Consider the following 16,513-nt stretch of genomic DNA (forward strand, 5'->3'; position numbering starts at 1 on the left):
ATCTGCTGTCATCTACAGTTAGATACATTTTACAGAGACCAGTCATTAGACTTTTAATAACTTTTGGGATACTTTTATCAAGAGAAAAAGTAACAGGCATTTGACACAAAATCAAAGTCGTGAAGTGAGATGGTTGACCAAAAAAATAAAAAGAGAGGGATTAATACACTGAATAGAAGTTTTAGTAATTATAGTTAATTTATTAATTATAATAAAGACAACATAATAACCTGTCTGTCTGTGCCACAAAACAATAGACAATACACTATACAATAAAACCTCGAAATGTCAGCTTTCAAATAAGAACTTCATAAAGTTTCTATTTAACAGCCCAGTTTCACTTGATCTTTCTCCCCATCAGTGAATCACTCAATCTGTACTCAAATATCAAGAGTTAATACTTCAAATCAACCATGAAGCAGGTATTGTAATAGTCTCTATGTTGGCATTGGTAAGACATCCCTAACACGCTTGCAGAGGGTACAAAATGCAGCTGCACGTTTATTAACGGGGACACGTAAACAAGACCACATTACACCTATTTTAGCTTCTCTTCACTGGTTGCCCATTCCTTTTAGAATTGATTTCAAGATTTTACTTTTAGTTTTTAAATCATTAAACAACACTGCTCCTAAATACATCTCAGATCTATTACAGCCATATGCTCCATCTAGAGCACTTAGGTCTGCTGGGCAGCTGCTTTTAGTCTCCCCCAATGCAAGATTGAAGAGCAGAGGTGAACGTGCCTTTGCAGTAGCGGGCCCGAAACTATGGAATAATTTACCTTTGTACATTAGGCAGGCACCTTCACTTACTGTTTTTAAATCTTATTTAAAAACATATTTGTATAGTGCAGCATATAACGCAGTATGAGAGCTACCTGTTAGGAGTTATTTTTAAGTGTGTATTACTGATTACTATTGTTTTTATTTGATATTTTATTGTATTTTTATTTTATTGTGTTTTTACATTTTTATCTTATATTTATTTTATGCTTTTTAATTTTCTGTTTATTTTATACTGTATGTACAGCACTTTGGTGAACACCTGCTGTTTTAAAAAGGTGCTCTATAAATAAACTTTGATTTGATTTTGATTTGCTATAGAGATGAAGAGAAAAACATCAGGTGCAAAGAACGTAATCCATAACAAAATAAAAGTCCCACATTTATAAAAGAAATTGGACAGACTTTATACATCTTTAAAAAATTATGAATATTAACATGTACATTTATACAAAACCAAAAAAAAAATTGTGTATCGTAGCTGCACATTATAAAGACAAATCTATAGAGCGACATTGCTTAAATCTTCCACTAGATGTCGAAAATAAATTGTAGATGAGGAACTAGGTAAATATGAATGCGTAAATCAAGCTGACTTAACAGACAGCTGTGAGTTCAGCACCACAGACAGCAGCAGTCAGTCTGAACTCTTACTAATATTCACCACTAGATGGAGACACAACATTCAAAAACACATAAACTCTGTGCATTTACTGTCTGTGCTGTACTGTCTATTCAAGATTAATGGATCCTACCTTAGATCCTCACGTGCAGAAAGCTTTTATTATTGTGTTTTTTAGTTATTTCCTAATCCTTTATTTACATAATCATCATAATCCTTTTATAATTATTAGTTATCCATATGATTGTTTATTTGATTATTTATTAGTATTATCAATTTCATTATTTGATCATTTTTATCATTATATTATAATTATTGTTTATTAATTTATTCATCCATTATATTTTTAAATTTTATATGTCTTATTAATTTCATTGGAGTTCAATCTCATATTTGTGAAGTTTCATGAGCTATCCTGTCTGTGTAAGCAGAGATAGATAAGGGAAAGTTTATGGAAGCCCAAGGTGAAATGGGATGTTGCTGTAAAGCAGCATAACGGTGCATGAATTTATGCTCTGCAAATGACGTTTGAAAATTGAGACATTTGCAATTGAGATTGTTCAATAAAAACTCTGTTGCTCTGTGCTCTTCTCTAGCTTTAATCAATCAACGTCTTGACTGACAGAAGTCTGTTTAACACCAATTTTGGTATTTACGGCTCCGCTGAGTAATTTATATATTCTGGAGGGATCTGGCATCCAGGGCTGGATCCTAAATATTTTGTCTGGCATAGAGACCTGTGGCCGGTTGCATAAACATAGCGGTGACTTTAAGACTGCATCTTAAGGATGATTCTGACTAACTAGCAATTAGTTAGGGCTAATTAGTCTTATTATTAAAAAAAATCATGACTAACTTTTAAGACTAGTCTTAGGTTTATGCAACTGGCCACTGTGATCTAACAAGATTCAACACTAATTATTATAAGTACAAATCATAAATGAGACATCACACATTTTAACTCAATGATAATCATGTAGATGCAGTCTGAAGCAGAAATGAATATGACCAGTAACCAGTAAGCAGCTCGTGTGGAGTGAGATGAGGGTCATAAAGCCTTTGTGCTTACTTTTGCTAAAGAAACCATTTCCTGTTTTTACTTCACACCTTCATCTAATCACAAGAAAACACAAAGTCACCTCAGGTTTCTATAAACAGCAAACAAAGTAAAACCACAAAAGTAGTTCATCTCTCACATTACTGTAATTATTTCCACTGGTTTGAAGCAGACTGAAAGGTTTTATTGTCAGGTGCCATTTTGAAAACCGTACTGTATTAATGAATGGTTATGAGATTTAAACCGCAACCTGCATTAGTTACATTTAAAGGGGTCATAGCGTGAAAATCAGACTTTTGCCATGTTTAAGTGCTATAATTGGGTCCACAGTGCTTCTATCAACCTAGAAAATGTGATAAAGATCAACCCAGTAACTTAATTTGAGTAAGCCATTTCCTGCAAGCATGTGAAAAATTAGGTTGTTCAGATTTTGCCTGTTTTGTGAGGTAGGTAGTAAGGCGAATTACAATAATACCGCCCCCTTTATCTGCACTATCCAACCACAGCACTGCCATTTAGTGCAGAGAGAAAGAGGGAGAAAAGAAGGACTTGACAGCACAATTGAGTTTCAATTACAACAAACCACCATCATTGTAATCAGTGTTTGGATTTCATCATTCAACATTACCACACCACAAAGAAACATCAATCTTCTTGTGTAATGAATGAGAGATGAATGAAGTGTTGAGTGTCTTCTCTCTCCAGTACAGCAGGAGGCGCTCTACAGCTCTTTAGTCCGCCAATAAACCCACTAAAGAAAGAAAGAAAGAAAGAAAGAGCTCAAACATCAACCGATGTGTTCACATGAGTTATATGTTAATGTACTTACTTACCGATTTTAATGAATGCAATGTAAATATTGTTTTCACTATTTGTGCTTAAAGCTTTAAAGCATTCATCTAAGGAGAAACAATTTGAAATCTGTGTTTTTTGTTTTGTTTATTGTTGACATGTTGAGGTTATAGGAAATGAAAGACTATATAAAGAGAGGTTTGTACAGCTTAAACATCCTTTACATGTTTGCATCAAACATCAAATCATTTATAATCTTACTAATGTGTTGTTTTTTAAGAATGTGGTGGTTGTGAAGCTTCAGTGTATGTGGCTGATGAGAGCGCCAATGAATTTCTGGATTCAGTGTGGATGAGCAGAGATCAGAGCCGCACACCACAGCCACTGCTGGACTCTAAACTCTCTGAAGAGAAATCCGGACACACACAGGACTCCGAGCTCAGTCTGACTTTACTCTGTTATACTGAGTCAAAGCCCACAGACGCTCAGGACACTACAGTGTGTGACAGTAATCAGGGCTTACAGGATGAGGAATCTACTGATCAAACCTCCACAGAGTCTCTGGATTCTGTCTGGAACGCTGGAGAACAGCAGCAGATCCTGCAGACCAAACCCAAGATGTGTTCAGACAAACTCATCGACTGCAGGAACCTCATGATGAAGATCAAAACTGAACCCACAGAAATAAAAACTGAACGTACAGCATATGAATATGAAGACAATCTTAATGATGGTCATGATTGTATTCCATCAGGTATGTCTCCTCAGTAATGTTGTATTTTTTAAAAATGTTTAACCCCTTGGCCTTAACTATTGAGAGTCCACAGGTGAGCCCAATTTGTTAATGTAACTATTAAACCAATAATAACCTACTTAAAGAAATCTTGACAAACGATATATCATTGGAAAGCTCAAGGAGTTTTTGAGAAAAGCGAGAATCATTTTGTTAAATTCACAGGCCCAGAGTTCTCTGTTGTTTAATTCAGTCATTGGGACCCCCCTCAGGACTTTTGATATGTAAAACAATTAGCATGGTGATTTTTACCATTATGTACCAACCACCACAGAATTATACTAATTGTACATTACTATAATAAATGTGTTTTTATAAACACAAGTTAATGCAATAAGAAAAAAATAATAATAATAATAAGCAAGATGTCAAGGGGCAAGAGTCCAACTAAAACAAACACTGATCACCATAATGGCGACTTAAAATCAAATCATCATCATCTAAGCCTACTAAGGGAATTGTGTTTTCTGCTGCAATATTTTACCGAACATTCAAAAAATAATGTTTTATTGCCGTTTTAAAAGTTCTAAGAATGTTCTTTTAACGTTTCCAACGTTCCCAAAAACATTCTGCCAACATAAAAAGTTTCCAGTTTTTTATGTTTTTAGAATGTTTCTTGGTTGCTTGAAGTTTCAAACGTTATGACAATGTCATGTTTTAATGTTTACACGATGTTAAAAACAACTGTTTTCTATGTTTACTTTTTTGCTTCTTATGGAAATGATAGAAAAACATTGCATTTTATTATTTTGAAACTGTTATAAAACATTATTTCTCAATGTTCTGTAAAAATATTTCTATTGAAAACATAAATTCACTTATTGGGCTTAGATTTTGAAGTCACCATTATGCGGATTAGTGTTTGTTTTAGCTGGACTCTTGACATCTTGCTTGCTAGTTATACCCTGGTTACATTAATAACCTGTTGTGTATAAAACATATTTAAGATGATAATGTAGAGTTAGAGTACAATTCTGTGTTGATAGTTACATAACTGATTTACTCACTCATCAAATGTTTTTTTTTTCTTTCATTAATGTATGGGAAGAACTATACTCTCACAGCAGTTTATCATTAAGGATTTTTTTAACTTTGGGCAAAAAGTATCCATTGTGTATTTGGGACGCACAAACATCAAGAATCAGACTATGAATTTCAACAATGGGGACAAAGACATTTTTTTAAAGTTAATTTTTTATCCATACAGCATTAAGTTTTTCATTTAATTGCAATGACCTAGCTATAATAACAGGACTGACAGCTGATGTCTGTCTCTGTGTGAATATACAAAAATATACAGAATCTCAATTCATCCTTCTTTGTGTAAATGAAAATGAAAATAGAGTTTAATTGTTTCATATTTCTCTCAGATGTGAAGAGTGCATTATGTTTGGATGGAGAAATATTGTCCTCAACATCAAAAGAGCGACGGACAGCACAAACTCAAGAGAAGAAACTTAATTTAAAAGATCACAGAGAGAAGAAGAAGAAGCAGTTTCACTGTCAGCAGTGTGGGAAGGTGTGTGGCTCTTCCTCTAATCTAAAAGTTCACATGAGGACACACAGTGGTGAAAAGTATTTTTACTGCACTGAATGTGGCAATTACTTCAGCAGCAAACAAAGTCTTGATGTTCATAGGAGAATTCACACAGGAGAGAAAGCATACGTTTGTCCTTACTGTGAGATAACATTCAGACAAAAATATCATTTGCAGAAACATGTTTTTATACACACCAATGAGAGACCGTATCAGTGCAGTGAATGTGGAAAAACCTTTAGAGATTCATTTAAATTAAAATCGCACCAGAATATTCACTCTAAAGAGAAACCCTATCAATGTTCACACTGTGATAAAAGTTTCATTTATAAATATCGGCTGATAGTCCATGAGAGACTTCACACTGGAGAGAAACCTTATCACTGTACTGTCTGTGGTAAAAGTTTTAATCAATGTGAACATTTAGTGTCACACCAGAGAATTCATACAGGTGAAAAACCTTACAAATGCTGTCATTGTGAGAAGACGTTTGCTCGATCAGATTACTTAAAAACCCATGAGAGATTTCACACTGGCGAGAAACCTTATGTATGCTCAACCTGTGGAGAGAGATTTTTTTATTCTAGATGTCTTCGGAATCATCAGAAGAAACATACTGAAGAACAAACGACACTGAAATTATCATAGTGTCTATAAGTGGCTTTTTTCAAGTAAATTCTACTCCAATTTTTTTCAGGGTAGTTAATCCATTGATGTGCAAGATGATTAACTGAATAGTTCTAGTTTAAGTCATAAGAAAATAATTCATATATTCAATTCATTTGTGTACACTGCAAAAATGACTTTCTTACTTTTTTGTCTTGTTTTCAGTAGAAATATAAAATAATTCTTAAACCAATTGTATTTCCTTGATGAGCAAAATGACCTGAGAACATTAGTCTAGTTTTTAGACAAAAAATATACAGTTTTAGTTAATTTGTGCTTAAAACAAGCAAAAAAAATCTGCCAATGGGGTGAGAAATATTTTCTTATTTTACGATTTTTTTCTCCCCCCATTTTGAGATTTATTTGCTTGTTTTAAGCAAAAATTCACTTAAATTGTATATTTTTTGCCATTTTGCTTATCAAGAAAATGTATCTTGATTTAAGAATTTTTAGATATATGTACTGAAAATAAGACAAAAATACTATGTAAGAAACTCATCTTTTGCAGTGTTTTGAAGTGTCCAGTTTTTTAAACGTTCTAAGAATGTTTCTGGGGTTTCTGAACATTAGAGGAATGTTACATTCTACCATTTTCAAACATTATGACAATGTCATGTTTTAATTTTCTTACAATGTTATATGTAATGTAATGTAAAACAACTGTTTCCTATATTAACTTTTTTATTATTTTGAATGTTCTGAAAATAATATTCCTGTAGATAACACAATTCACTTAGTAGGTTTAGATTTTAATGATTTGTTTAATTTAAAGTAACCATTATGGTGAACAGTGTCTGTTTTAGTTGGACTCTTGACCCTTAACATTTTGCTTGCTAGTTTTTCAATGGTTGCATCAACTTTGTCTTTGTGTGTACAAAACACATTTGTTATGATAATGTAAAGTTAATAGTACAATTCTGTGGTGGTTGGTACAATAAATTATTTACCCTTCATAAGTTTTTTTTGTCAAAATGAGATACAGCATTCTCAGTGGGATTTCTAAACATGTTTATCACTCTGTAAACAGAAAGGGTTGGAAATGGACATGTAAAAATTATAATTTTAGCACTTTTTGCACAAAAGCCACATACTTTCTATCAGCTGCCTGCACAAGGTTGGCAATTTGCATAATACACGCCCAAATCAGCTCCATAAGGGGTTTCTGTAGTGCACCGCTCATCCCCAGAAGTTTTCAGAGCTTTGTGTCACCGAAGCAAAAGAGCTTGAAAAGAAATCCATGATCATATTTAAGATCTGCAATGTTCAGGGGCCCGTTTCAATAAGGAGGTTCAACCAACTCGGAGTTTAAACTTGAACTCTGAGTTGACTTACTCTGAGATAGGAAACTGAGTTTTCGGTTACAGAACAGCTGATCTGAGTTAGTTCAATCGACTCTGAGTAGGTTGACTCTGAGTTAAGCGCGTGCACAGCCACAATGAAAATCCATCATCAATGGAGCTCCGATATTACGATTCACCATGGCAACAGCACGTGACAAAGAGGTCTTAATCCTTTTTACTACTAAAACTGAAAGTGTTACTGCAAGTGTACAGCAACTACGAGCATATATTTTAAAGAAAAGAGTTGTTGTTGGAAATTGCTACTCTAGTAAATGCGTACATTTAATTTTTATCACAGTTAAAATATCAGAAGTAAATAAACTGAGGACTGTGTGTTATTATATTCATTTTCATGCAGATGCAATCCCATGGATATGACAGCAACTCAGCTAAAAATTAAATTAAGCAAAATCCTTGGGCATATAAGGCTACGAACTTTACAAATGTTTGTCATGAATAAAACAGAAATTCGCTGAGCCAGGATTCGAACTCAGATCGCCGACAGTACCCACCAAACATGAGACGTCCGCTCGACGTGCAGATCATGTCTATATTAGGTCGGTTGGTCCAGGCCCTTATCTGTACGTCTATACAACGTGCAGATCTGGTACAGTATCTGGACGTCTGACTATGACCCCTCTTGGACGTCAGGTAGACGTCCAAAAGGGGTTCGGGAAATCAATTCAAAAACATTTTATACAAATGTGGTCTATGAGTTCTGAGTCAAAAAACATAAACATCACGTGTATTTTTGTAGAACAATTTTGTTAAGCTGATAAAATAATGTAATCTTTATATATGAATGAGTGTTCAAAAACATAGCACTGCTCATAGATAAAGTTCCACCTTAAATGCTCTCTCTCTCTCTCTTTCTTTCTCTCTCTCTCTCTCTCTCTCTTTTTAATTAACAGAGATGTATATGCTGACGTTTTATTTAAAATGTTTTGTCACCATAATGACGATCAGTGATTCCTTTAGTTGGGTAGTTTGACTCTTCATATGAGTGTTTGGTCTTTATAAGAGTGATTGCTAAAGCATGTTATTTGTTGCAAAGAAAATTTGTTATAAACAAAACTCACATGTGGATCTTACAACTTCATTGAAAGTTTACCAAGTTTATACCACATATGTAAAGTCTGTAAATTAATTTTGTAAACCATGTAGTATTGTCTCAATTTCTCTGTTGATTTGAGGTGTCACATCCAATTTATTATTTAGGTTCATACCACCACTGGGAAGCGCTTATATAAAATTAAAAGTCCAGATGTCATTGTCACATATGCAGACATCAAGAATCAGCCCATGAATCACAACAGTGGTGACAATCTCTGGACTCATGAGTTTTATAATACGCTGATGCAATGCATTGCAACATTTAGAAAACTCACCATTGTTGTGATTCATGAGCTGATTCTTGATGTCTGCATCTGTGTCAAAAAATTTTAGACTTTACATTTTTGATTACAGCCATGAGATTTCATTTTCAGTTACAGTAGGCAGCAGTGTGCCCCGAAGTATGTTTATTGCAGCGCCAAACAAAAATTAGACCGTAGTTTACTTTTAAACGAAATTTATGATGTTTTATCTGTGTTGTTAGTTCAGTTATATTTTATCATCACTTCTGACCATCAATGTAACTAATGTGAAGCCACAAATAAGTTGCATTGGTAACAAACACTTGGTGCGATAATAACGTGTTTTACAGAACGCCATCATCAAGCACACACGCTACAATATAAAAACAAAGAGTCAAACTACCCAACTAAAGGAAACACTGATCACCATGATGGTGACAAAACATGTTCAATAAAACATCAGAATCTTGTAAATTCTCAAAAACGAGCAGGTAGAAATGACAAAAAAATAGTGTGAATTTGGTTTGTTTAGCCAGTATGGTCCTACTTCAAAACAATGTTTTGTTAAAACAACTTTTTGTAATGGTGATGACATTGCTTTAGAGAATGTACATGTAACAATTATCCAGCGAGAGCAAGTGTGGGAGGGAGAGTGAAGTTCACGTCACTTCACTTCAATTATTGAACGATAGAGAGAGAGAGAGAGAGAGAGAGAGAGAGAGAGAGAGAGAGAGAGAGAGAGAGAGAGAGAGAGAGAGCAAGATTGCAGACGCAGACAGTTAAGGTGGAACTGGTATATTTGGGAATTATCTATAAGCAATATTTTTTAACTTTTATTCATATATAAAGATTATATATACACATATAATGTCTAAAATGGCCACATTTTAAATAGTTTCACTTTGCGTGGAGGTCCCCGTGACATCAATCTTGGATGTTCAGAACAGGTCATAAAAAGACGTCATAAAAACTTTCATTCTGGCTCCTCATGGGACGTCGAAATGACGTCTTTTTAAGACGCTTTGCTCAGTGGGTACATCTGCCCTAACCGCTGCGCACAGAACTACCCACTAGACCAGCGATAATGACGAGTGAGTGCATAAGAAATGTCAAGGCAACTGTTTAGATGCAAGAGCACCACAAAGACTGATATTAGTGACGCAAGTATATTTATTTCTAAAATGACTGCAAAAAATATATATAATTCCGCTCACATAAATGCAAGTGGATATGACAAAAATCCACTCGGGGTCTCAAAATCCTCTTGCAACATGTACATTTCTACAAATGAATGCAGCATCATCATCTACAGGATCCTCTATAAAAGCACTTACAATTTTAGTCACTAGACGTCTCTGCACTTAAGTATATAAAATTGGCTTTACTAGTCATTTCAATATACTGTCTACATTTTTTTGTTTAAATTTAAGTGTAATTTATAAAATATATAAAGCACTAAGGTAAAATGATTTGCACTGGCAATTTGATTAAAACTTAAAGACAGCTAAAACATATTTTACAGTGTACATGATAAAAATGTGCGCAATGAATGAATGTACTAAAGCAACTAACAAGATTAAACACAGCTACTCCTTTAAAAATGGGGAGGAGACCACAAGAAACTCTGAGTTTACCGAATAAAACCTGCTCCCGACCAGGTTAGGTTCACAGAGTAAGTTACTCCGGAAACAGACTCTGAGTATAAGTTACCTCTCCTTCTGAAACAGGCTTGACTTACCCCACCATCTCAGGTTTAACCTACCTCCCTTTTTGAAACGGATAACTCAGAGTTTCCCTCATTTCAGGGTTAACAAACTCAGAGTTTTCACTTAACCACCTTTCTAAAACAGGCCCCAGCTTGCATTGGAGGTTTTGCTATTGGTGGAGGAAGCCAGATGTGCTGTGTGTCCACCGAAGTAACGTTAGTAAAAAGAGAAGTATGGGATACGATAATGAAGACAATTATTATGACTTCACAGATGCCCATATTTATCCAAAATAAACAGGCAGGAGATCAAGTGATTAATGTTTGTACTTCTCATTACATTTAAATAACGTTTAGGCTACTTTAAACAGATGCTTTCATATAGAGATTTTAAATGTGAGAAAGCAAAGCATTAAGATATAGAAGAGGAAGAAAATAATTAGGCTATACTATTGTATTAATTTATACTGTATATTCCCCTTCTCCAAATCTTACCCTGGAGGTCCAGAGCTCAGCAGAGTTTAGTTCCAGCCTTGATCAAACACACCTGCGGGAGAAAATCAAGGTCTTTATGATCACTAGAAAATCAAAGGTGATTAGGTTTGGAGCTAAACTCTGAAGTGCTCCATACTTTCAGGGTAAGATTTGAGGAACCCTGCTCTATATAATACAAATAATAATAATATAGGTCATGTTAATATATTATAATTATATTAATGTACATTTTCCATGTCAACATTATTATATAGGCATTATTAAGCCTAAGCTACACTTCATATATTTAGAAATAAATTTATTACAAACGTTTTTGTTATATCATGATTTGTTCATGAAAACATCCGTATTCCCACCTCTTGTGCAAATTCGTGCATACACATGCTTAGTGAATGAGACCCAATGTCTCTTATACTGGAACTTGATTTACAAGCATAATTTTTCTCCACACAGGTACTTAATTTAGCACAATAGAGATAATAAAAATAAATCTCTTTATTTTGGAAATTGGTTTAATAATAATAATTTTACTGTAGTTAGTCAGTTATTTAAAGGGGACATATTATGAAAATCTGATTTTTTCCATGTTTAACTGCTATAATTGTGTCCCCAGTGCTTCTATCAACCTAGAAAATGTGAAAAAGATCAACCCAGTAACTTAGTTTTGGTAAACCATTCTCTGCAAGCATGTGAAAAAATAGGTCATTGTAATTTGGCTTCTATTGTGATGTCAGAATAAGGTAATACCTCCCCCTTTATCTGCACTATCCAACCACAGCACTGCCATTTAGTTCAGAGAGAAAGAGAGAGAAAAGAAGGACTTGACAGCACAATTGAGTTTCAATTACAACAAACCACCATCATTGTGATCAGTGTTTGCACTTCAGCCGCTCATTTGCATTTTAAATGACACACCCAAAACGGCACACTTTTGCTCAGACCTAGATTAAGACTTAGTTTACATCTTAAAAAAAATCATAATATGTCCCCTTTAATGATAGAAGTATCCCTTTTAAGTATGCTGAATTTTTACAAGAAAAGTGTTTTGTATCTTTTCACCAGAACACACTTTATGTCTAGATAAATGTGTCCCACCTTGTACATTTTTGTTGTGTAGATTTATGCATTTTAAAGATACTTCTGTGGGAATTTTACCAGCTTAACGTCCGTACATATAACTCCAGTACAGCAGGAGGCGCTCTGCAGCTTTTTAGTCCGCCGATAAACCCACTAAAGAAAGAAAGAAAGAGCTCGCGTGTGACGTGTTTGTGTATCCTCAGTGTTTTTCTCTCTTGAGTGTTTTATTGGGTGTAAACAAAGTCTTGTCTCGGTGTATTTTAGTGTTGATGATGAGATGGATGTGATGTGCTGTAAATCAGGAACTGATCAGGGCTTACAGGATGATGAATCTACTGATCAAACCTCCACAGAGTCTCTGGATTCTGTCTGTAACGCTGGAGAACAGCAGCAGATCCTCACACACAAGATTTGTTCAGTCAAACCTATTGCCTGCCCGAAGATCAAAACTGAACCCACAGAAATAAAAACTGTAGCTACAGAAATAAAAACGGAACCTACAGAAATTAAAACCGAACTTACAGAAATTAAAACGGAACCTACAGAAGAGGAAGATCACATTGATGCTTTTATTCCTTCAGGTTTGTTTTGCGATCTTCAAGAATCCATTTTAGTTAATAAATTAATAGATAATTAATACAATATAATTAATATCATTGGGTATAATGGAGAAGATATAACATCACTGTTATTGGCTTATGTGCTTTAATTTGTGTGTGTGTATATATATATATATATATATATATATATATAATTAGTTAGTGTAAATGTAAGTAAAAGAGATTTTTTTTGTTCCTTGCAGATATGAAGAGTGAATTGTGTTTGAATGGAGAAACATCTTCAACATCAGAAGAGCGACTGACTGCACACACAGAACAGAAAATCTTCACCTGCACCAGATCTGAGATCAGCTTTACTACCTTACAAGAGAAGAAACTTCATTCAGAAGAACACAGCAAGAAGACGACATTTCACTGTGAGCACTGTGGGATAAACCTTTTTGCAACAACTTCTCATATTAATGCTCACATGAGGACACACAATAATAAAAAGCTTTTTCACTGCAGTGAATGTGACAAATATTTCAGCACCAAACAAACTCTTCATGTTCACAAGAGAATTCACACAAGAGAGAAACCATACGAGTGTCCTCACTGTGAGATGAGATTTTCCTATTTACACAGTCTTAAGGCACATGTGCTTTTACACACCAATGAGAGCCCGTATCAGTGCAGTGAATGTGGAAAAACCTTTAGGGTTTTAGGCTCCTTAAAATTACATGAACAAATACACAGTAAGGAGAAACTCTTTCAATGTTCACACTGTGATAAACATTTTTGTCAGAAAGCTCAGCTGAAAGTTCATGAGAGAGTTCATACTGAAGAGAAACCTTACATCTGCTTTCAATGTGATAAAAGCTTCTCTAGTTCATCTAATTTCAGTAATCATCAGAGAGTTCACACTGGAGAGAAACCTCATCACTGTAATGTCTGTGGGAGGAGTTTCAGTCGACATCAACATTTAGTGAATCACCAGAGAACTCATACAGGTGAAAAACCTTACAAATGCTCTCAGTGTGAGAAGACGTTTACTCGATTAGCTTCTTTAAAACTCCATCAGAGAGATCACACTGGAGAGAAACCTTACGTCTGCTCGATCTGTGGAGAGAGATTCACTAAAGCAGGACCGTTTAAGACTCATCAGAAGAAACATACTGAAGAACAAACTACACTTGAATCATCGTAACTTTCTTCTTCTTCTTTTATTTCTTAACGCCATTCCAGCATCTACATGCTATATTCATGGCGAGAACCAGGTAATCAGTTTTATTCAGACAGAAGTTGGGGGAGGGACAATTTGGTATCTCCAATTTGCCTAACTTGCGTGTTTTTGGCCTGTGGGAGGAAACCAGAGTACCCAGAGTAGATCCACGCTGACACGGAGAACATGCAGAAACTCCACACAGAAAGGCCACCTGCCCTAGTCGGGGCTCGAACCGGGAACCTTCTTGCTGTGAGGCAACGGTGCTACCCACCCCATCGTAGGAGATGGTCCTCACTGCGGAACACAACGTCCAGGGGGCGGGGTTGGATCTAGATCCAACTCCTCCCACTTTATATACTTTGTTCAGCCAAATGAACCAGTATATTTACGTTGTTGCAGCCCGCAATAAGTTGCAACCTATGGTCGCCAACGTTTGCTCTTATCAATTTAAGTGTACGTTTGATCAATAATATAGTTGAGAAAGATTCATAATTTAGAAAGTATCACAGTTAGGTGTAAGGAGAGGTACGGACACGTTCCCAACAGTTTGATATCACTGAAGGGATTTATTTGTACATTATCCCACTTATAACACAGCTATTCCTATACGAGTAAATATAAAAACAAATTTATTTGATATATTTTATTAGCAAATAAAAAAAGTGAACCATCTACGAGGGAAACCTGTTTCCTAATGGCTGTAAGCAAAGACGCGTTAAAACAAGTTCAAAGTCCATACAAGATAAACATTCAATTTATTAATTTCTAAATAACATGCCATAGCCTATATATTTTAATAATTATGCATATTTATACTGTATCCATTAATAGGTCTTAAACTGCATGTGGTAAGATTACTCGTAGTAGGCTTACCCGAAATGTTTTACTCCAAAACATTATAGCAAAAAACTTACATTTCACCCTAAAGGCACTACTTTTATTGTAGTCATAAGTAAAGTTAGTTTTTATGTTAAAATAATAACTTAATTTAGTTACGACTTAATGCAGAACCGGTAACGCAGCAACACGTGTATGACGTGTCTTGTGGTAAAACTGCCGACCAATGGGATCTCTGGATCAAGATCCAGCTCCGCCTCTGGATCTTAATCCAACCCCGCCCCCTGGATGTCGCGTTCTGCAGTGAGGCGCTACTGCATCGTAGCTTTCAGTTCAGTGAACTTTTTATGCAGATTGTAAGCCAAACACATTGTGTGTGATGCAGAGGATGTAGTTATGTGTTTTGTTAGGAACAAGCCAGAAGATGTCATGTTCAAGATCTCAATAAATGTACAAACTTTTGTACAGCATTTTTTTCGCATTATAAGCGTCTTGTGATGAATCTATTTATTGTTTATCCAGTTTAATCTTGAACATTACTGAATTTAATAATATGGTTGGATCAGAATAAAATGCTTTCACAATAGTGATCTGTAATATTATACTAGATGTTTTCTTTTTTGTGATTTGGTCTGCTTTTAAGCACAAAAAATGTGTTGACATCCACCTTATTTATTATATGTAAATGTTGGCGCCACCATCTTTGAGCTCTTTTGTGTAAGATTTCCGGTGAGCCACCAAAGCTAATGATAGTCGTACTGCAAGTGACATGAGTGTGTTGTTTTGATTGGCTAGTTAATGCTTATTATGAAATCCAAGAAGATTGCATTATTTGTGCAAGTTAGGGGTTCCCATAACAGCTGGTACAAACACAGTAAATCTCTACAAAAATTTTGTTTTACCATAACCACGCACCAGAGCTGAATGTAGATGTGACGCACGTGCATCCATGATCTGTATTCACAAATCCATTCTGTAAAATCTTTAATAGAAACTCCCAGTAAATAATAAATACAATAATTGTTCAAAAACAACGAATATAGTGCCGATTCAGCTGGTTTATTTATTCTGCTATTATATATTATTACAAAAATGTGCTTACAGTTCAGAATATATACAACATAAACTGCTTATTAGCTGTTTATAATATGTCTGTGTAAACTTTGTGCGTACTTTTGTTATGTTTAAAATGAGAAAGTAAAGAATTTCCTTGATTGACTGCCAATGTTTCCCTCTAGTGTGTAAGAAGCAATATTATAATATTTTGTATAAAATGTATACAATACTGAATAAATGTGTTGCATGAAAAAGATGTGTTGCTGCTGGTATAGTAAATATTTACCATAACGTGCGTGCTCCCAGAACATTGTTTTCTACCAGCTGGCTATTAAAATGGTCTCACACAAAAAAAGGAAATATGTCACATAACTTACTTGTACGATTGAAAATAAGGTGGATACAATAACATACACACATATAATGCAGTGGTTCTCAAACTAGGGGCCGTGAGATTGTGCCAGGGGGCCCCAGTTTTATAAAATTAATGAAAGGGGACATGTCACAATATTTTTTTAATATGTCAAATAAATCTTTGGTGTCCCCAGAGTATGTATGTGAAGTTTTAGCTCAAAAAACTATATAGATAATTTATTATAAAATGTTAAAGTTGACACATTATAGGTGTGTGC

General features: G+C 34.8%; 2 protein-coding genes across 3 annotated transcripts in view; both read left to right on the plus strand.

Moving 5' to 3' along the window:
• The window catches only part of LOC135760532 (uncharacterized), a 39,783-nt gene extending 23,551 nt beyond the window's left edge, over positions 1–16,232 (plus strand). The window contains exons 1-3 of one of the 2 annotated variants that reach the window (XR_010537426.2): positions 12,397–12,805; positions 13,027–14,040; positions 14,129–16,232. Coding sequence is in view for 1 of the 2 variants with exons in the window: in XM_073814530.1 (XP_073670631.1) it covers positions 12,502–12,805; positions 13,027–13,970 (1,248 nt within the window). In the remaining variant the exon portion in view is untranslated. Of the gene's footprint in view, positions 1–12,396; positions 12,806–13,026 lie in introns of those variants that run through there. The other variant, XM_073814530.1, reaches the window with a different exon arrangement.
• LOC135760527 (uncharacterized) lies at positions 3,239–7,166 on the plus strand. The gene is made up of 3 exons (XM_065274540.1): positions 3,239–3,454; positions 3,537–4,010; positions 5,420–7,166. Exons 1-3 carry the CDS (start codon positions 3,433–3,435, stop codon positions 6,232–6,234), a joined length of 1,311 nt encoding a protein of 436 aa, XP_065130612.1. The 5' UTR covers positions 3,239–3,432; the 3' UTR covers positions 6,235–7,166.
• Positions 16,233–16,513: the final 281 nt, after the last annotated feature.

This window comes from Paramisgurnus dabryanus, chromosome 4, assembly GCF_030506205.2.
Source record: "Paramisgurnus dabryanus chromosome 4, PD_genome_1.1, whole genome shotgun sequence".
NCBI lineage: Eukaryota > Metazoa > Chordata > Actinopteri > Cypriniformes > Cobitidae > Paramisgurnus > Paramisgurnus dabryanus.